At 38.8% G+C, this 21,996-nt stretch overlaps 1 protein-coding gene and 1 pseudogene across 1 annotated transcript; both read left to right on the top strand.

Moving 5' to 3' along the window:
• The first annotated feature begins 1,063 nt into the window (after nt 1–1,063).
• LOC147498282 (uncharacterized) lies at nt 1,064–2,068 on the top strand. Its single transcript, XM_086563194.1, has one exon. The coding sequence runs from the start codon at nt 1,064–1,066 to the stop codon at nt 2,066–2,068; it is 1,005 nt and encodes a 334-aa protein (XP_086419320.1).
• Nucleotides 2,069–13,201: 11,133 nt separating this feature from the next.
• On the top strand, nt 13,202–13,295 carry LOC147498281 (small nucleolar RNA R71; annotated as a pseudogene).
• Nucleotides 13,296–21,996: the final 8,701 nt, after the last annotated feature.

The raw sequence follows: 21,996 nt of genomic DNA, 5'->3' as shown, positions 1-21,996 counted from the left end.
TTAGAATATAATATTGAGAAGGGTAGTGGGGTTAGGGGACATGAACCAAATGGAGGGGACCACTCTGTTGAAAGACCATCAATAAATAAGAGTAAAAGGGGATCTGCTAGTTCAACCAACCAAAAGGGAAAGAATATTTAGACTGAAGGTATTTTTCTTCTCACACTACTATTTTCATAAGTCATTTTTGTTACATTTGATTTCTAAACTTTGTCTTCAATAATTACAATATTGCAGAGGATGTTGCAGCTAATGTCAATGCTTCAAAAGGTTTAAAATGTTTATTGATTTACATATGGGGTTGAAACATGTATTTGTGTTTCCATTATTATTATTTTTTTAATTTGTTGATTTGTTTATATTCATTTATAGATGGCCTTGTGAGGGTAGAGATCAATTTTGATCAAATTGATGCAGAAGAGAGATATCATAGTGATACTTCATCAGATGAGGATTATGTACCTATTGAGGGTGAGTCTAATAGTGATCAAAATGTTGGGGGTTTTGTAAATGAGACTGAGGTGCATTAACCTAGGAATGCTCAAAACCAAGTTGATGTAGATGATGACCTTGTAGACAATATGATACATAATAACACATTTCAGATACTAACTGATGAAGGTGTGACTGGTGAGGAAACAGGATTAAAACTTTTTGTTGGGCAGAGGTGGAGGGATAGATATGAATGTAGAAAGTATGTACGATTGTATGCTATTAAGAATAAGTTTGTAATCTAGTTTAAGAGGAATGACAGTGAGAAGATAGAAGGTATTTGAAAGAACAAGGGAAAGGAGCCTTGTAATTGGAGGTGTTACATCAGGGTAATGACAAATAAACATACCATGAAGCTTAGAAAGCTGAATAATGAGCATACCTGTGAGGCTGATGATGAAGATAAAAATTCAATGGCTAATGCTACATGGATTGCAGAACAAGTTGAGAAGGACATGATGTTACATCATAAAACTTTTAAGCCTACTGACATAAAAAATAAATAGTGATGCATATGTTCCAAGTTAGAATTAAGTACTGGAAAGCTTGGAATGCTAGGAACCTAGAAGCCATGGAGAGGATACATGGAAACTATGATTTGTCATATGGTAAAGTGGCTGAGATGTGTAGGCAACTGCTAATTTCTAATCCTAGTAGTATTGTTAGATGTAGTAAGGATGCAAGCTATATGAGTTTCATAGGTTGTTGTGTATCTTTCAAAGCTTGCATAGATGGTTTCATCAAAGGGTGTAGGCCACTTCTTAGACTTGATGGATGTTTTTTGAAGGGGAAGCATGGGGGAGTTTGCCTCTTAATCATTTCTTTAGATGGTAATAATGGGATGTTTCCCCTTGCATTTTGTGTCTATGTTGCAGAGAACACTGAGACTTGGAACACTTTTTTAGATATTATGGCACCATATCTCCTTAATCACCCTGAGAAGCTAACCATTATATCTGATAGACAGAAAGATTTAGTGAATGCTGTTGTAGACTATTTCCCCAACTGCAATCACAGATTTTGCTTCAGGCACATGGTAAAAAACATGAATACCAGATGGAGGGGCTTGAAGCTTGAAGCTTCGAATGCTGCAAAGACTTTCTCCCCAACAGAATTTGTGAAACTCATGGATGTGCTTGGGAAGAGAGAGGAGAATGCAAAGCAGTATTTGTTGACTGAAGACATTACTCTTTGGGCAAGATCACATTTCGATCAAACAGCTAAGTCAGACCATCTTTCTAACAATTTCCCAGAAGTATGGAATAGTTTCATATTAGAAGCTAGGGACAAACCAATTGTTAAGATGGTGTCCTGTATCATGATTTTACAGATGAAGTTGTTGTATGATAGGAAGGAGAAAAGTAACGATTGGACTGATGATGAGCTGGTGCCTAGGGTTAAGGAGATAATCTATAAAAGGGAAAATTTAATTGGGGAATTCACTGTTGCTCTAGCAGATGACAATAAGTTTCTTGTGAGAAATACTTATGGTGAGGGGTTATTAGTTTGGCGAATAGGACATGTGACTGCAATGAATGGCAAGTTACAGGGATCCCTTGCATTCATACTGTGGTAGTGTTAAAACCAAGGAGGTTTCAATATGTTGAGTAAGTAGTTATGTTTTGTTTTTAAAATTATTAAATGTGTTTTACTCATTTTTACTGATTTACATATTGTTTTATTTGTTGTTGGGTTTTGAAGGTACTGTAGCCTTTACTTAACTGCCAAAGCTTACAAAGCTGCCTGTAGTGGTCATATCACACCTTACTTGCATGAGGATGAGTAGGAGTTGGTTAGTTTATGGCTAATTGTTTTATACTTATTTGTTGCTGGTATATATAGATGCTTATTTGTTGTACTTTTATTTTATAGCCTCAACCAGTTGAGTGCACTTACCCCTCAGTGAGATAAAGACAACCAAGGAGGCCTAGAGTGAACAGAAGGAAAGCTGATGATGAAAATGTAACTCAACTAGTGTGGAGTGATTGGGCCTAATGTAAGGGGGTGCCAAGTTGGTGAGGTGGGTTCAAATCCAACTTCAAAACCAAAGGGAAGAGGTGGGAGGCCTAGAACTATAGCACTTCCAAACCCATACCTGACTATACCACTTCACCCTGAAACTAGGTTACAAGTTCCTGAAGGTACTGAACCTGTAAGAGGCAGATGAGAAGAGGAAGAGGAGCACAAGGCAGTCAAACTAATCAAGTTTTCGAAGGTACTGAGGAGGCTACTCAAGCTGTGAGAGGTAATGAAACTAATCAATTCAATGAAAGTGTTGAAGGTGCTGAGGCTATGAGAGGAAGGGGAAGGGGAGGGGAAACAGAAGTCAATGAAAGCTTACAAGTTGCTGAAAGTGTTAAGGCTGTGAGAGGAAGAGGAAGGGGAAGGGTAAGGGCAAGAGGAAGAGTCAGTGGTCAAGTGATTGAAGCTAACACAAGCAATGGGGGTGATGTACCTGTGAGGCGTAGAGGAATGGGCAGTAGGGGTGACAAGGGAAGAGAAAAAGGTAGGGCAAATGCAGAAAACCAAACTGAAGCATCTTATAGTCAAGGACAGACTCAGCCACCAGCTTAGTCACAGCCTACAACTTTTGCATAAATATGGTGCAATAGCTCTATCATAACACCCATGCATCCACCAAAGAGAAGAATGAAATAAGCTTCCTTGAATGATATATGAAGTCAAGCATCTTGCAGTGGAGATATTTCATAGCCAGCTTCACAACAAGGATGACCTAATATTATGCTTGGTATTTTGGAAACATTTTGGAAACATGTTGTTTGTTAGACACTTGGTTATTGTCATTTGCAACTTGGTTATTGATAAACGTAAAAATTGAATAGTCTACCTACGAAATAAACGATGAACTCAAAACGTAAGTAAACTAAAACTATCTTAAGTGCCTAATTTGTTTATCAAAGATTCTACTCTCAATCCTATGAGATATAGTGGAGTAGGAAGTTCGTTCCACTCCTAGTCCTTCCGCATGTTAATGTTATCTCAGTATAAGTACTTTTGACACTAAAGTCTAATGAGAGATTTACGAAGTGGCAACTAGACTACGATGCAACTACCTACAAGATACAATTAGTCGATTATCAAAATAACTATGGTTATGCTACGTTGATTCGATGATAAGGAGTTAGAGGGGGATTGATTCCACCTTAACTCCACTTAATCCTATTAATGACGATAAATTCGAAATCCGACTTGAACGCTTCACGAACAATTGGTTCTTCCTAATCCCCTAATTACACATGGCATTTCTACCAATTCATAATTAGCATGTGAATGATTAAACCCATTCTCATGGTGAACTAATCATTTCTAGAGTGGAAAGGAAATTACGACGACTCTACGATAATCGGAATCAAGCTTTCATCAAGGCTTCTCAACCCCCTCTAATGGAGGTTTAGCCGAGAATCATTATGCAATCATTTCCGATTAAAATAAAACTAAACATAATATAAAGAATTGAAATTTTACTAATCTAAATTAAATAATAATTAAAATCTAATTAATAACTAAGAATTGAATAACAAGTAATAAATGAAATCAGATCTAACACAAATGTAAATGACAAGAATCAAAATTAACAAACTAGCTATTTTATTAATCAAACTAATTAAGAGTAATGATTCTAAGAGTTTAATCTAAAACAAGGATTGGATTTGAAACTAAACTTAATTAAAACTAATTAAATCTAGATCTAGAAGCTATTCTAATGGCTACTTTCTATCTACTATTCTCTACCTCTTATCTACCATTAACAAAGAGCTAAGCTTTGGTTTTTATACTTTCAGATCCAAAAATCGTGCATGGGCTTGGAGCCATGGTTTGGGCCAGAGAATCAGGCCCAAAACCCAATTCTTTCAGTCCAAAAAGGCCTCTCCAGCTGCAGTTGGCTTCAACAGACTTTTCGTCTACTTCTGCTCCTCTAATTTGATCACGGCTTAAACCATTGGAAAGCTCTTTCCGAGCCGGTCGTTTTGACATAAGATAGGCCCCATTCCGAGGTCTGAGTCCAAAGATATGGCCTTCGAAGTTCTCGCTTAACTTTGTTTGTTTTCGCCAAGCGTCGACTTTTCAGCTTTTGACCGGGCTTTAGAAAGGCTTTGTCTTCTTGAAACTTGGCCTTTAATCACGGAACTACTTAGTAACCGACCTTTGCTCTTTTATCTCGCTAAAGTGGCACATTTCTGCAGATAATGGACTTTGAAGCCTGAAATGCATAAAAACACGTAATCAGTGTTAACTCTTAATTATTACTCACAATATTGGTCTAATAGTATGACTGTTTTAGGGTTAAAACTACAGTTTTGGGCTCTTATCAAACCACCCCCAAACAGCATTTTGCTTGTCCTCAAGCAAAGATGAGAAATTAGAATAAGTGACAAAAAATGGAGTTCTAACTACTCTCGTTTGATTTGAGTCGCGATTGCATTGACCATATGCAACAAGGCCTTAAACCACTAGGAATTCCCTAGTGGACGAAGTTATAGCCCTCGCGGAGAGTTTTTCGATGAAGGTACTCACAAACTTCATCTATACTACAACGACTAAGAAATAAAACTATTGTTTCCTTATCCATGCTCTAAATTAACTATACCTCTCACTAGCAATGCATATAGAGTAATCAAGTCGAAACCTAAGCTAATATATGCATAATAATCAATCATCTACAATAAATATATATACAATGAGTAATACTATGAAATGCCTAGCGGGTCCGTTTCTGAAACTCGGAATAGCGTCCTTAAGTAGGTTCTCACAATAATAGTCAAGATACAACACTCTGATTTTTCCACTCAAGTTCCGCTACTCCAGTGTGCAGTGGGCATACTTTACCTTACAATCTTAATGACAACAAGGAAGCCGGAGTCGATCAAACACATCTGCTACTTACTATCACACTAACCTATTTCTAATTAAGCTAGAGGTCTTTATTAGGTGTTGCGGGGATTAGGAGATGGTTTAAGAAGGAAGGAAATGGATATTCAAAAAGGACAAGTTTGAGATAATAGAGTTTTCATATTATGTAACTTAGAGAAAACCTTGTTATTTTCTTTTGCTTCTATACTTTGTTTCCATCTTTAGCCATATTTTTTTTTTCTTTGGCTTTTGACTCCCTTTTATTCTATTTTTGGAGTTTTTATTTATTTCTATTTTTTTTTTCTTTTCCTTGGATGGAAACTTCTTTTCTTTTTCTAAAGCAACTAACTAATTTTTGTTTACACAGGTTTTTCTCTTCTTCTTTCTTCACTCATTCTATTCTCAGACTTATTCTAGATTGGGTAAGTTCAATTTTTTTATTTTGTTTTGTTTTTGTAATAGGGTAAAGGATTTGTGGTTTATGGAAAGCTAAAGAAAGGCTCAGAGGGGCGACTAGTGGAAAATAATTCATAGGGTTGAATTTCTGGCTATATCGATCCAAAGAGGGCCTAAATTCTCGCTTAGGATATGGTTTAGTGATCAAGCAAGTGGACGTGTGATTTCTCTATCCGGATTTTACTTCTCCCTTGTGTCATTTCTCAAATGTTTCGCTCATATAAGGCTTTAGGCTATATTTTCACAGGATTTGTAGAATAAGTACTCTAGCCTAGATTTCAGAAACTTACTGCTAACAATTATAGATACTCATGTAATATATTTATAGATAGATGCAAAGATTATTACCTACATATTAACCTAAGTTTCTAACAATTATTCTAATGCAAAAGCTCGTGGAGACTTCTAGATTGTTAAGAGCATAGAGAAAGAAAACAATACCACTATTCCTAAGTGTATAGCATAACTTATTTATTTATATTTTTGAATTTTTGAAATTTTACTAGAAGACAAATGCATATTATACATATCTATATCCTAACAGATGCCTTAATTACACGTGTTTGATGCCCCCAAACAAGAAGCATGCTTTGTCCTCAAAGTATTGTAAATAAAAAGGGTAGGAAAAATACCATTGAAACATGTGAAATTCAGAACATCTGCAAAACAAAGTTAGAACATACTAATATAGGAAATAAAACCGACGAACTCTAACTCTATAATGAAGTTCTACCCATTATGGGGTTAACAAGAATGAAATTGCTTTGGACATAAGCAGACACTAACTAGAATGAAAACTTACCTTATCTCCCCGCGATTACTCATCATCTTCCTCATCCTCTTCTTCCATAAAGAAGTGAGGTTCCTTTAAAGGCCCCGCCATGCCATGATAATTTGCGGGCTTCCGCCATTTATCATCTATTATTGCTAACCTATTAAGAGCCACTTGGTCTGATGGGGTGTAGGGTGCAACCTGATGAGGTTGTATCCTCCACCCTTGCCAAGTCATTGCACGGAAGGATCGAATAATACTATTGGTGGGTCGTACAGTGTCGACCGTAATCCAATCCGTGAAATGTGTACAAACAATAGGAAAGAAACATAGCATAATACGGGAAACTAGAACAGGCTTAAGAAGGAACTTATGCCTCATGCTATGGGATCGAGCTAAATTAGACATCAAGGTTCGGGGAAGGTCATGACACATACGTCCCGTGGCTAAAGCAAGGAAAAACTGTAAAGTGGCATCATTCACAGAAGAAAAATGCCATTCCCCTAAAATGTTTAGCATGATCCAAAACATAACAGTTCCTATGTTCATGGACAGGCTACCAAAAGCGACGTTATAGTCCCCTTGGTCCTCGATACGGAAAATGCCCGCCCCATACGACTCATGCAAAAACTCATAAGTGTAGACATACATATTATCTACCCAATAACACCATGGGTCTTGTATTTCAATGGCATAGCAAGTCCAAGAACAAATGCTAGCAAGAACCTGGTAATTTCCATTGGTTCATTATCAATGTTGATGGAGAACACTTGTTCTCCATCTGGTCTTTCAAAGAAAATGCAGTTATCGTAAAAATAAGATGCTAGAGTTGGAGAATAAAGTGCATTAGGTCTTACCATAAGCGGCTCCCCAACCAACGTGATGTGATCGCTTACAAAACCAAGCACCATAAGTAGTGCTTTGGAACAAATCTTGAAAAGACTGTTCGGTATCAATGTTGGAGATGTCATCTCAAAACTACGCCTGGAATAGCTGCGAATGATCCGAAACTACCCGCAGAAAACCGGAATTTTTCAGGTCCACGAAGTCGTATGCGAGAGTCGCTCTGAAGAATTGGAAATCCAGTGTTTTAGCTGGTCGCGGTCACCTTGCTGAAAAGGCCTCGACAAAAAACTGAAAAAATTGCAGAGAGAAGCGCCTCTGTAGAAGCCTGAAAAGCGCTTCGGAGTTCTTTGAAACTTCGGAAAATGAGCCGAAACGAGGGAATCACGGGAGTGAAAGGTGAGTGATGGAGGTTAGGTGTAGTGTGAGTTGTGAGTGTAGAATGTATGAAGTTTATATAGGTTTTAAGTTGCTAAAACGGATCGGGAAATTGCCAAAAGTATTTACTGGCGGTTTCGAAGTCCTAAAATTTCCAAACCCGAAAACGGAAACAAATCATTTTCTTGATTCTAAATCAAACCTAGTATCTTTTAGGTTGAATTTATGATATAATCTACCTATTTAATCGATATTTCATCCTACCATGATACTTATTCATAGATATGCCTAAACGGCCATATTTTCACCTTGACTCCGCAATAAATTCTAAGACGAGGGTCATATAAAAATCATGCTGGAATAGATAAAACCACCCCTAAACAATTTGGGAAGGTGGGATCAATATTAAACAACCACGCATAATGAAAATAACCGCATTATATTAAAAATTTCATTCGAAGTATATTTCACTACAAAATTCAAATTACGGAAATAAAACTTACATTAAAATAAATGACAATAATGAAACTACAAATAAACATAGAGCATCAAACTATACTATCCCTAATCACTCCTGTACTGGTAGCGGAGGGCACACGGTCCGGAGATGGCTCCTGAGCTCCCGATGGGCCAGCACCATCCGTCCTTCGGCGATGACGCTCGTACCTCGATGGTGTGTCCTCAGACGGAGAATCCCCGTGAGGTGGGAATCGTGTAAGAATCTCGGCCCGGAACTGGCTCTGAGCTTTTAGCTCGGCCCTCATCTGTTCCCACCTCTCATCCTCTCTCTGTGTACGGATCTCGAAGTTATGATGCATCGTTGCCTGTCGAGTCCGGAGGTCTTCGCAGATAGTGTTGAGCGAACGCATGCCACGATGAATCACAGCCATGCGTTACGTGATCGACCAAAGACACCTCTCCAAGGCATCCGCATCAAAACACGTCAAGTCCTCCTCATCCTCCGAGGCATTCTCATTTCCCCCATCCTCCTCAGCATTCTCATTTCCCCCATCATACTCCTCGTCCTCTACCCGATCCTCAGGCAACCTCCAAACCCGTTGGACACACTCCTTATAGATGCGATGGTTACGGTGTAGGGTGATGTAAGTCCTATCAGTCGCCTGAGCAGCTCTCAACTTCAGGATGATCTTGGTTATCAACACAGGGAGAGGTGCAACAGACTTCCCTACTCCCCTAATCATGCTAAGCAAGAACTCCAAGATACGTAAACTTCGTACTTCGCTCTGGAGTATCCATAAGATGTGGAGGCAGTTCAGGCCGATGTCGCTGACCTTCTCCTTCCCCAGGACGTTCCGACCAATCCACTGAGCTGCAGCCAGCTGGTTGGTCCTAAGGGATGCCTGGCGAACACAATGCGATATCGCATTGTAGTTTTCTTCTGTAACCGTCATGTTCATCAATGGCTCTACCCCATTATATTGGGACTCCTGCAACGTAACATCCAGATGGATTCCAGGCGGAATGCCTAGAATCTCAGCCAACAACCCCGTCGTCACTTCCTTCCTCCTTTTCACCACCACAACAAAGATCCTAGTCCCTTCCAACTCCCTCGTATTGTAGAACCGTCGGACTAAGTCCTCGTGATAATAGGCTTCAGTCGAGTACCACAAGCTATTCCAGTCTCTACTGATCATTTCGTCACCGTAAAACGGCGCGAAGTGGTCGCCAGTAAAAGATTGCTCTGGCAAAATTCGACGTTGTTGAGCCATTTTAGTGTTTGGAATGTAGTAGGGGTTTAAATGGGATGTGGTGGTGGAATTTGTATCGACCGACTGAAGCAAACAGTGGTGGTGGCGCGATGGTGGCGCAACAACACCAAAATTTTTAATTTAATTTGATTTTCCGGTGGTTTTTGTTGATGTAAATCGGTGTAGGGTGTGGGGCGGTGCGGTGGGAGTCGATTTGGGTTGGGTCTTGATTGTGGGCGTGGGTAAATTTAGTTTTCTTTTTAATTTTATTTTTTAGGTTTTGGAGCTTTGGTGGCGTTAATGGCGGTTTTGAGAAGATGATCGTATTTGTTGGGCTAAGGTAAAGGCTGAGTCGCGGCTCTGGCAATGCTGGTTAGGCCAAGCCCAAATCGAAATTTATGAATTTTTCGATTTTTTTGCAAAACTTCAAATCAAAATTGCCGCTTTGTTACCGGTCCGATTTTTGCGAATGAGATATGGAAATGATCAGGAGAGAATTTCCAATCCAATGATCCACAAAACACTCGAAGTGCGTGCATGGCGTACGTTATGCGAACGACTGAACTCTAAATTCATAGATTATGTCAACCCAAATCAGAATACAATTAAACGGCCTAAGCAATTCTAATGGGACATAAAACATTTTAGGACGGAAACACGAGCAACCCCCCAAACAAATTTTTACAACGGCTTAGAAAATTTGTTTTAGCGATGGGTCTTTTAAAGTCGATTCCCGAGACTTCCTAGAATACTATGTTTATTATTTAATATTTTTTTCTTTTATAAGGAAAAACAATGAGCAAGAAAGACATAATTCACCCCGTAGAGAAACATGACTCAAAAATCCGAGAAAAATATGCAAGAGTGGAAAACGTGAATTATGTTAATCGTGGGCTTAGGATTCGGTACTTACAGCCACACACTCTGTAGGGAGGGCCCGGTTACCTTAATGGTGCACTCACCAATATATGGAAATGAAAGGAAATGCACCAAACACAAAAGTTAAGTCGTTTATAGTCAGATACTCGAGACTTTATCTAAACATATGTATGAATATGCAGTTTATCATATATCAACAACCGAAATAGTTGTGGATCATTCCATAAATAAATATCACAGAAAACATATCCAAACACAATCAAGCACCAAGATTTCCTATGACGCAACCTAGTAAAATGAAAGCGAAGTCGGATAACCCTATTACTTAACCTAGCATGCACCTTCTTTTTCATTTTTGAACGAGAGGGTGTCCTAGTGAATAAGTATGGAAGAGTGAATGGTTGTGGAGAATATGGTGGATATGGGTAAGTTGTAGAAGGAAAGCATGGAAAAAATGAGGATGTGAGTTTAGCACAAAACTCATTCATAGTATAGGTAGGGACTGTCTCCAGTCTGAAAATGAAGGTGTCAAACGTTTTTGTCTTCTGAAGTATTTGTTTACTAGGTGGATTTAAAAACTTATGAAGCACAGAAGAAACAACCGGATCGAGTGCAAACTCGAGATTCCTTTGAAAGGGTGGAAGGAGGGAAGTCGAGTTGGATGTTGTGGAAAGTAGTTCTTGATAGGGTGAATCATGACCTGCTCTAAGAAACTCATCGAATTGCTCATCTAGATTGGTCATATCCTCGTTACTATGATAGTCCTCTACATCTTTGAGAAAGTCATCTATCTCATCCTCATCCGTAATATGTGTATCGACTAGTGTAGGGATGGAAATGTTGGAGTCTGAACTTCCAAAAGAAAGAAATTTGGGCATATGATTATAAGGGAATGTGTTGTTGAAATAATCTCGAGCAAAGCTCTCGATCATGCTAACCTCTCCATCCATAGACGAATCGGGTAACTGTGTCTTTGTTTTAAAAACATTGACTTCAACAGCAAGATGGCTAAAAGACATGGACATTGAACCATCCCGGCAATTAATGAGCGCATTGGCAGTTGCCAGGAAAAGACGCCCTAAGATGATCGGGACAGAGTTGTTAACGACTTCTGTATCGAGGATGACAAAATCAGCCGGATAGTAAAAATCCTGAATTTTTACCAGAACATTTTCGACGACACCCTTAGGATACTTAATAGAACGATCAGCTAATTGCAACGTCATTTTAGTGGGTTGCATCTCGTCTAGACCTATTTGTCTATATAAATAAAACGGGAGTAAGTTAACACTAGCCCCCAAGTCTAATAACGCGGTCGTCGTATAAGAATCTCCTAAGGTGCATTGTACAGTAGGACGACCAGGGTCCTTGTACTTAACAATTCCATTATGTTCGGATAAAGTTGGGGGAATTGTTCGCTAAAAGGCTTTTGGTATATTGGTCTTACGCCTAGTAGTACACAATTCCTTAAGAAACTTAGCATAGTGTGGTAGCTTTTTAATAGCTTCGAGGAAGGGAAGGTTTATAGTTAGATTCTTGAAAACATCCCTAATCTCCTCATAATTTGTATCCCTAGTTAACACGGCTAATTTTTGTGGAAACGGTGGTTTCGGGTCTATATTTAGCAATGGTATCACCGGATGTTTAACCGTGGCTTTGTTTCTTAGGTTATGTTGTAACCGGTACCTCTACGAGTGGTAGGCTCTTCAGTTTCTATTTCAAGATCTAGTAAAATAGCGGTGTAGGGCTACTTGGTGGGGTAACTATAGGCAGAGTTACTTTGTTATCAACCACTCTGCCAGAACGGAGAGTGGTGATGGCCTTTAGCTCACCTACATTTCCATATTCATTACTAGTATTATCGGTTACCTCAAAGGCTGTGTTTGTTGTTTTAGGATTAGGTATTCCGTGACCTGGAAACACACCTTTGGGTTGGGCTTTATCTTGAGCCAACTGTTGGGTTAAATTATTAACGGATTATAGAAGCTGTTGGTTAGATTGAGCCATGGTTTGGAAAAAATTTTGGCTCACTTGTATGAAGGTGTCAAGACGATCCGGTTGTGTGGGTGTAGTAGTCACGGGTGGTGTGACTGGAACTATTTCGCGTGAATTATTTATGGGTGGATTTTGATAGTTATTATTTACCGGAAAGATACCTCTATTAGCATTATAATTATTATAAATACCTTGACTTTGTGCTTGACCTTGTCGAGGTTGCATTTGGTTGTTATAATTATTAAAATTACCCTGACCCTATCCTTGTCGTGGTGGAGCTTGGTTAAAACTTTGTGTTGGCCTAACATATTGATTATTGTACCCTGGAGGTGTGACGTGTTGGTTATTTCTCCAACCGAAGTTGGGATTTTGTCTCCAAGGGGCGTTAGGTTCACTATTAATGGAACAAGCCTATTCATAGGCAATAGGACAGTGGGAGTCGGGATGCTCAGGGCTCTAACAGAAACTACATGGATTTGAATTTACGTTCATGACGGGGATAGGCTTTTGTTAAACAGAAATGGCCTCTACCTTTTTAGTGAGTGATTCGATTAGAGTTTTAAGCTCGGGGTCGTGTTTAATTTCAAACATACCGGCGGCCTTAATTGTATTAGAAGAATTAGCGGAGCGGTGGATATCATCACTACCCCCCCAGTTGTTATTTCGCTTAGTTTGATCCTCTAAAAATTTATAAGCCTCCGAGGCTCCTTTGCTTAAGAAACTACCCCCATTTATTATGTCTAGGACTTCTTTATGGTGGTGTAGAAGTCCTTTGAAAAAGGCACGAACTAACGTGTCTTTCGCTAAATTATGATGTGGACACTCTATAAGGAGATCGGTGAAACGATTCCAAGCCTCTGAAAATGTTTCATGAGGATTTTGTCGAAATAAATGAATCTTGGAAAGCATCTCATCCATCTTTAGGGGTGGGTAAAAATGTTCCATAAACAGCTGAACAAGTTTAGCCCACGAAGTCCACGTAATTAGGCGTTTGGGCGTTAACCAAGACGCCGCCTTTATCGGGCTAAGGTGAAAGGGAATACCCGAGTTTAATTTGTTCGCACCAACCGTAGGATGGTGGAATGTTGTTAGGACTTGTTCAATCCCACGATGTGTCGATAAGGGTTTTCATGGTCTAATCCATGAAAACGGGTAACAAATTAAAATATTTTGGGGGGATTCGAATCCCCCATCGGTCTGCTAGAACGATGCAAGATTTGGGGCTATCGCCAAGGCTTTGTAGAAGTCGAGAGAGGAGTCTCTTCTTCGTCGGGCATGTGGTCGTGATGTGTGTGAAATAGTAGCTAGAGGTGTAGTGGGTGTTATACTAGATAGACTTGTTTGTTGACGTTGTTGTGTAATTACGTTCGGTGTTTTTGTTCGCCGCACCTTAATCTCATACAAGGCTAAAACCAAACTTAGCTAAACACATCAACACTCCAAACAATTCGATATACTAGTACAAACCTCTAACGAGGAAGATCGCGAGGTGTGGAAGAAAGGAATACCTGATTGCGTCCTTGTTTTCGCTTTATGAATAACATCTTGTTTACGCGTGTTTAGTGTATATAACAAGTTAGAACACTGAAAAACTTGAAAAATCAAAGTTCGAGTCAAAACTGTTGAATTCCGGAAAAATTAGCAAAAGGCGGCTGGTGCGCTCATAGGGCTGTCGCGCCGTGTAATTTTCAAATTACAGTGTTTTAGGGTATGGTCGCTCTCCACATGGGGCTGGTCGCTCGTTGTTCAAAGTATAGGCTTAGGTCAGCATTTTCCGGCGAGCTGGTCGGTGTAATTTTCGCGAGAAATTTTCAATGATGAAACGGAAAACCACAGTATGAATGAAACACGGGTGGGTGGGTGAAATGGGACTTTAAGAAAAGTACTTACACTATGAAAACAATGCGAAAGTGCAACTAAGATGGCAGCGGCGCCATTTGATAAACGTAAAAAGAATAATTTTACTAATGAATAAAGCGATGAAACTCTAAACGTAAGTAAAACTAAACGATAGTTTACGTGCCTAATTTGTTTATCAAAGATTCTACTCTCAATCCTATGAGATATAGTGGAGTAGGAAGTTCGTTCCACTCCTAGTCCTTCCGCATGTTAATGTTCTCTCAGTATAAGTACTTTTGACACTAAAGTCTAATGAGAGATTTACGAAGTGGCAACTAGACTACGATGCAACTACCCACAAGATGCAATTAGTCGATTATTAAAATAACTATGGTTATGCTACGTTGATTCGATGATAAGGAGTTAGAGGGGGATTGATTCCACCTTAACTCCACTTAATCCTATTAATAATTTTAATCGTCGAAATCCGACTTGAACGCCCATGAACAATTGGTTCTTCCTAATCCCTAATTACACATGGCATTTCTACCAATTCATAATTAGCATGTGAGCGATTAAACCCATTCTCATGGTGAACTAATCGTTTCTAGAGTGGAAAGGAAATTACGGCGACTTCTACGATAATCGAATCAAGCTTTCATCAAGGCTTCTCAACCCCCTCTAATGGAGGTTTAGCCGAGAATCATTACGCAATCATTTCCGATTAAAATAAAACTAAACATAATATAAAGAATTGAAATTTTACTAATCTATATTAAACAATAATTAAAATCTAATTAATAACTAAGAATTGAATAACAAGTAATAAATGAAATCAGATCTAACACAAATGTAAATGACAAGAATCGAAATTAACAAACTAGCTATTTTATTAATCAAACTAATTAAGAGTAATGATTCTAAGAGTTTAATCTAAAACAAGGATTGGATTTGAAACTAAACTTAATTAAAACTAATTAAATCTAGATCTAGAAGCTATTCTAATGGCTTACTTTCTATCTACTATTCTCTACCTCTTATCTACCATTAACAAAGAGCTAAGCTTTGGTTTTTATACTTTCAGATCCAAAAATCGTGCATGGGCTTGGAGCCATGGTTTGGGCCAGAGAATCAGGCCCAAAACCCAATTCTTTCAGTCCAAAAAGGCCTCTTCAGCTGCAGTTGGCTTCAACAGACTTTTCGTCTACTTTTGCTCCTCTGATTTGGATAACGGCTTAAGACCATTGGAAAGCTCTTTCCGAGCCGGTCGTTTTGACATAAGATAGGCCCCATTCCGAGGTTTGAGTCCAAAGATAAGGCCTTCGGAATTTCTGCTGACTTGTGTGATGTTTCTGCCCGCGTCGACTTTTCAGCTTTTGACCGGGCTTTAGAAAGGCTTTGTCTTCTTGAAACTTGGCCTTTAATCACGGAACTCCTTAGTAACCGACCTTTGCTCCTTTATCTCACTAAAGTGGTACATTTCTGCACATAATGGACTTTGAAGCCTGAAATGCATAAAAACACGTAATCAGTGTTAACTCTTAATTATTACTCACAATATTGGTCTAATAGTATGACTGTTACAGGGTTAAAACTACAATTTTGGGCTCTTATCAGTTATTGTAATATTTTGGTGTTTGGTTATGTTGTCAGTAATTGTGTTGTTGCAATTGCAGTGCTATGTTTCGGCATGGACTTATGTTTGTAGTACTATGGTTGTTTTGGGGACTTATGTACTTATGTATGCTATCAGTAATGAATGTGTGTTTCTTAGATTTTGAATGTGGTTAATAATGTTGCAGACATGTCAAAGCTCCAAATATGAAATGTTATCTATTAATTTAGGGAACATTTAGATACATTATTTTGGAAGTGATAGCTTTTTGACAAGTTCTGCTACTTTAGATACATTGCCCTCTATTTGCATCTTAACAAGGCCATCAATACATAGCTTCAGTTTACTTTTTTTTTTTTTTTTTTTTTTTTTTTGTTTCTCCAATTCCTCATCGTCCAACCACTTAAAGCCACTGCATATTGGTGATCCCTTACACCTAAGAAACCTTTTTCCCATGCTATGTTCTTGGCCACTCCTCCTAACTACCATGGTTCGCTTGCAACCAGGGTAGACACATGGATAATCTATCCATTTGCACTATTACTTCCAATGATCCGATTATCCACATTTAAAACAACCTTCGAAACCTTTATTATTGTCAACTGATGCTATTCCTCCCTAATATTAACACAGAAAAACAAACAAAAACTTAATTTGTATAAACCCCCAATTTTTTAACACTCATTTGCTTTGACTCCTAATTTGGCAGACTTCATCCACAAAAGGAGATGAGGAAGTCTGTTATAACTTATAACAGATGCAAAACAAGTTCAAGAATTACTAACCTGACTTGATGAGGCACCTCCAGAACCACCACCACCTATCTTCTCTGAAAACATGAAAGAAACGAGATTGGAGGTGAAAACAAGAAATTGGAGACTAAGGAACCCAATTTATAGTGGTTACATCACGAAGGGTAAAATTGGTATTTCATGTACAGTTAAATTGGTTAGAGTCAACTCAACCCAACCACTCTTTTTTAGGGGTACTTTAGGTAATAGAGCAAATATGGATGATTTCTGAACGGGGCTGGGATGGAATGGAGGGACTTTTGTGATGATTCAAAATTTAGGGGGTAAACACAAATGCATGTCTAAAAATGGGGGGTTTTAACTAATTAACCCAAAAAAGGAAACAAGACTTTTAATACTAAATAGAAAAATATTTTTGGTCTTTTTCGAAAAAATATTTTAGAAAGGAAGAAATATACTACTATATCTAATATAGAAAATGCATAGTTTTTGCAAAATGTTACTATACCACCCCCAAATAGAAATATGTTTTGTCCTCAAAGTATGAAGAGATAAGGAAAGAGATTACCATAGAAACATGAGCAAAAATGGCGATACACCTGTATTCTGTTCTTCATGATGAAAATACGCCACCCATAAATAAGTTTGGGGCACGGGTTTGTTTGATATAGAACGAGAAATACACGGTTTATTATGCTAGGGATAATTATTCTACTATGAATTTTTTTGGGTTTTTGTATTTTTGAAAACATATGCAATGCATAAAAAAAAATGGAAAATTTTAGCATGATTCATTTGTATTACCTTTTACTCATATACCAAATTCCACAAGAAAACAAATAAAACAAGCATATATAGAATTAATATTATACTAACATCATAAAAAACAAAAATAAAACAACAGAAAATACAATAAAAAGAAAATGTCCAACTATACGGACACTATGGAACTTCCTAATCAGAATCCGTGCGTGACTCATCACGACGTCGAGAAGATCCTTCTCCTAGCTGACGTCGAGTCCTAGCATGTCTATTGCTACACGAGAATGCATCTCTAATGCTCTGCAGTGTCCTTGTGACACTGTGCTGAAAACATCATTGCTCCTGCTGGAAGGACTGCTGCTCCTCTCTAAGGTTCTGCTGAGCCGTATTGATAACTTGTTGACCTTGCCTAAGGTGGTGGATGTGCTGGTGCAGAATCCTTTGGCCCTCATGGAAGAAGTGAATTCCGTCAATGGGCTGAGTGAACTATCGAGTGACACCTTCAGCGAAGTAAACCATTGGCTCGGTACGGTGTTCTTGCTCGGCGGCTCTGGCTGCAGGTGGATGCCAGAGTTTCTGGACACAGTAGGCATAGATAGGACCTATAAAGCGTCTCTTACCTCCACTAAGGCATCTGTAGCATCGAACCCCCAGTGCTGCATGATCCTGGTGACCAAGACTAGTAAAGGGGCGGTGGACCTCCTGGGTTTGCAGAGTTGCTCCCAAACAAAGGTGATGATGCCAAAGCTGTTCTTCTGCTCCTGAAGAATCCACAGGATGTGGAGCATCGCCTTACCGATGTTAGAAAGCTTGGCTGAGCCTACCAAGTTGAAGGCTATCCACTGAGATATCGCCAACTGATTGCTCCGCAACGAGTTCTGAAATGCACAGTGTGACGTGGGGTCTTTCCTACCCTCGAGAAGCGTTTCTGCCATCATCACATCAATGGTCTTGTTGTCTTGGGACTGTTCCGTCTGAGTATAGACCTTCAAAGGAATCCCCAGAGCCTCACTCACCACTTCCTTAGTGAGCTCAAACGTGTGGCCATCCATGACAACCGTGATGTGGTCATCCTCTTCTCGTTGCATACGGTTATAAAATGAAAGAGTCAGAGAGGGAGAATAATTCACACCTTCCAACAACACCAAAGATTCCCATCCTATTCTTCTAATCTCAGCCTTGAAGTGCACTTTAAACATATTGGAATTGAAGAGGCTTTGAAAATTTTGCTCCGGCATGATTTTTAGAACTTGAGCCATTTAGAGTAGGGATTGATGAATTGGGATTTTCAGTTGGAATGGGGGTTGAAAATGGAGCGGGCTGTGAAAATTTGGAGTGGTGGGTGTATAATTGGGTGGGCGGTCGTGAGCTAAGTTGGGGCGACTAGATTTTGGGATGTTTGGGAACAATGATGTCGGTCGGGCGGTCACGAGTTATAAAAAGATTTGATGGCACGTGCCTCTTTAAGTTAAAACGAATTTTTGGCCTAAGCCCAAATGAAATCAGGTAATTCCAATCATGTCCTTAGTGCCTTGTCAACTTCGAAAGCCGATCCGCATTTCGTTACTCGTCCTATCCTGACCTGTGAGGTACCAAAATGATCAGCATCAAAGATGCTACACAAAGGTATAGGTACACTCATATCCAACGATGGATGAAAAACAAACAAAGGAAAGAACATGAAAAGAACTGAAGGGAAATATATACAAACAAAAGAAGGAAAAATTTTAATTAATTTGTTTGGGTTTTGAATAACTTTGACTGAAATTTTAAAAGGTGGGTCGTTTTAAGTCAGATCCCAAAGACTTAAAAGGAAGTGCTTGCACACGATCATTGAAACTGGTCCATCTAGTCTTGCTAGATGCAGGTTTTTGTTCGTAATAGAATACATTTTTGAAATTTTTTGAAAGTTTTTAGAAGAGAGAGATTGAGAAGTGGAAAGATTTTAGAAGGGAGAAGATTTTTGAAAATTTGTACAAGTTTGAGTCTTTTAACGTCAGATTCTCGAGACAAATAGAGAGGTGGAGGCAAAAGATAGAATTAAACAGAGAATATTATCACTTTGGGTTACTCTATTTGCTTAATTGTTGTTTGGAGACGCCTTGTCTTATTTTTTAGTTGGTTTTCTCAAGCAAAATATATCTCTAACCATAAAGAGGTTTTGACAAGAAGATAAAATTATACGTGAATCCGATATCATTTTGTTTACTCTGAGCATATAATTTTCATTTTTATATCCTCTAGTTTTGAAAACTATGGAGATATGTTTTAAGATACTCGTACTCAAAAGCTGTGATTCTAAACGTTATTTTTTTAAAAAGAAACCATAACAGGTAATCTCAGGCAACTTTCGTGTCGGCTCTGGGGCGAACCCAATCTAGACAGACATAACTTCAGCTACGCGAGTTGAGGGATGTACTGCGCAAGACATGGAATATCCTGACTCGTGCAAATAGCGCAGTGATATAGGTGACCCTTAGTAAGCAAAACTGATCTCAAACCGCCCTAGATTGCGTTGCTCTAGAGGTTGGTCTGTGTATAATCTATTGCCCATTTTGTTTTTTTGGAAAATCACATAGCTATTGATGTATCGAGAGTCTAGCATTAACAGATCGGAGAAAACAACTGTTTTGAAAAAGAAATGTAAAATAAAGAAAATAAAAATTGTATGCTCGCTCCATAGGTTCACACTTACTCAAACAATGAGTAAAAAATGTTTTACAAATAATATGCGAGATATACGTAGACTAAGACTCCGGCACTTACAACCACACACTCCAAATGGAGGGTCCAGTTACCTTATTGGTGTATTCCTTTTAAAGCAAAAGATGGATTGGAATGGGGAAGGAATACTTCATGGAAAAGAGGATTTAATCCTCGTAGATAAGATGATCATGAAAGAAGTTTTGTGCTCTAGCTTCGTTCACGTCACTTGTTGCTTCAAAGGCTGTGTTTGTTTGTTTAGGGTTTGTGATAGCTTGTCCTGAGAACACACCTTTCTGGATTTTGTCTTCGGATAACAAGTTTAGAGATTGTTGTATGGAGGCTAGAATTTGGGTTTGTTGTTGCATGACAGATAACATTATCTCGGTGGGCTTATCTGTTTGGACACTAGTTGATGGGGTAACTGGAACTAGGTCTCTTTGGTCGTTAATTGATGGGTTTTGGTAGTTCTGGTTAAACTGGGATGGAACCAATGCTCTGTTCTAATTGTTATAGGTACCTTGTCCTTGTCTAAATGTATTTGGTGGTTTATTGAAACCTGGAGGTGGTTGGGTTTGTGGATTATTAGTCCATGCGAAGTTTGGATGTTGTCTCCATGGTGCATTGGGTACATTGAAAGCACATACTTCTTTTGGTTGAAGTGATGATAGGTTTGTGATCAAGGGACAGGTGGCATCTATATGATTTAAGCTTAAACAGAAATTGCATAGTGAGGTATTTATGTTTATGACAGGATGAGGGGTTTAGTCTTTTTGTTTGGTTGTGAGGGCATCTACTTTTTTTGTGAAGGCTTCAATTAAAATTTTGATTTCAGGATATGATTTCACCAAAAAAATACCACTAGCCTTAGATGTACTAGGTTGGGCTGTTATGGAATTATTTATATCGCCCTAATGGGTACTCTTTTCAACTTAGTTTTCAAGAAAAGTTAAAGCTTCAGTTGCACCTCTATCCAAAAAATTACCATTACTCATGATGTCGAGGGTTACTTTGTGTTCTTAGAGAAGACCTTTGAAGAAATATTGGACAAGAGTGGATTTTTCTAGTTTATGGTGAGGACATGAATGGAGTAGGTTAGACAATATATCCCATGCTTTGGAAAATGTCTCACTCGGACACTGTCTGAAGAACTGTATCTTTCTCTTCTATTTTCTTCGGCGGAAAGTACTTCTTCATGAATAAGAACACAACCTTTTCCCATGTATCGAAGGAATCGAGCTTCTAAAAAAGAAGCCATGCGTGACTCTTATCAGCTAGAGTAAAAGGAAACACTCATAGCTTCACTTGATCGTCGGTGACGCCCTGATGGTGGAAAGTATTACATAATTCATGTATCCGGCGTAGATGTTCGTATGGTAACTCGTGTTCAAACTCGTGAAAGATGGGTAGAAGATTGAACACGTTGGTGGAATGCGAAAATCGCTCGTGAGCGGTGTGAGTCGTATACAAGATGGAGGTCCATCTTGCAACGGTGTATAGAAGTTGGAGAGAGGCTCTTCAGCTTGCACTACTTCGTCGTCCATCTTAGTAGGTGGAGGACAAGAAATTATATTAGAGATTGTCTAGGACGACATGCTCTCCTACATGAGTAAGTTTTATTCTTGCTAATACTTGTAGTGCCTGAACGCAGTATCATGCACTTTTAGCAAGATAGAAAAACTATCCTAACATGCGCAAATGATGCAATGTATGCTCAAGCAATCGAAATTCGTTTTTCCAAGTATGGAGTTTTGAAAATCTTTGTTGGGTCTATAATTTACTATGCCCTGTTCAAGGGAACAATTGGGCGCGAGACTAGTATGGATCTACTACACGTCTCAGAAGAGTAAGCAATCACTTCACCAAGTGGTGTGCTACCAAGAATCTCACTCACGATGAATCTGGGGGAGGGGAGTGAGGGAGGTAGTT

The sequence above is a fragment of the Coptis chinensis genome, chromosome 5, assembly GCF_015680905.1.
Source record: "Coptis chinensis isolate HL-2020 chromosome 5, ASM1568090v1, whole genome shotgun sequence".
NCBI lineage: Eukaryota > Viridiplantae > Streptophyta > Magnoliopsida > Ranunculales > Ranunculaceae > Coptis > Coptis chinensis.
The sequence above is the reverse complement of the archived record's forward strand: the minus strand, read 5'-3'. Positions and strand labels throughout refer to the sequence as shown.

Excerpts from the sequence above, each read along its gene's own strand:
- LOC147498282 (XM_086563194.1), top strand. The coding sequence starts at position 1,064 with ATGGAGAGGATACATGGAAACTATGATTTGTCATATGGTAAAGTGGCT.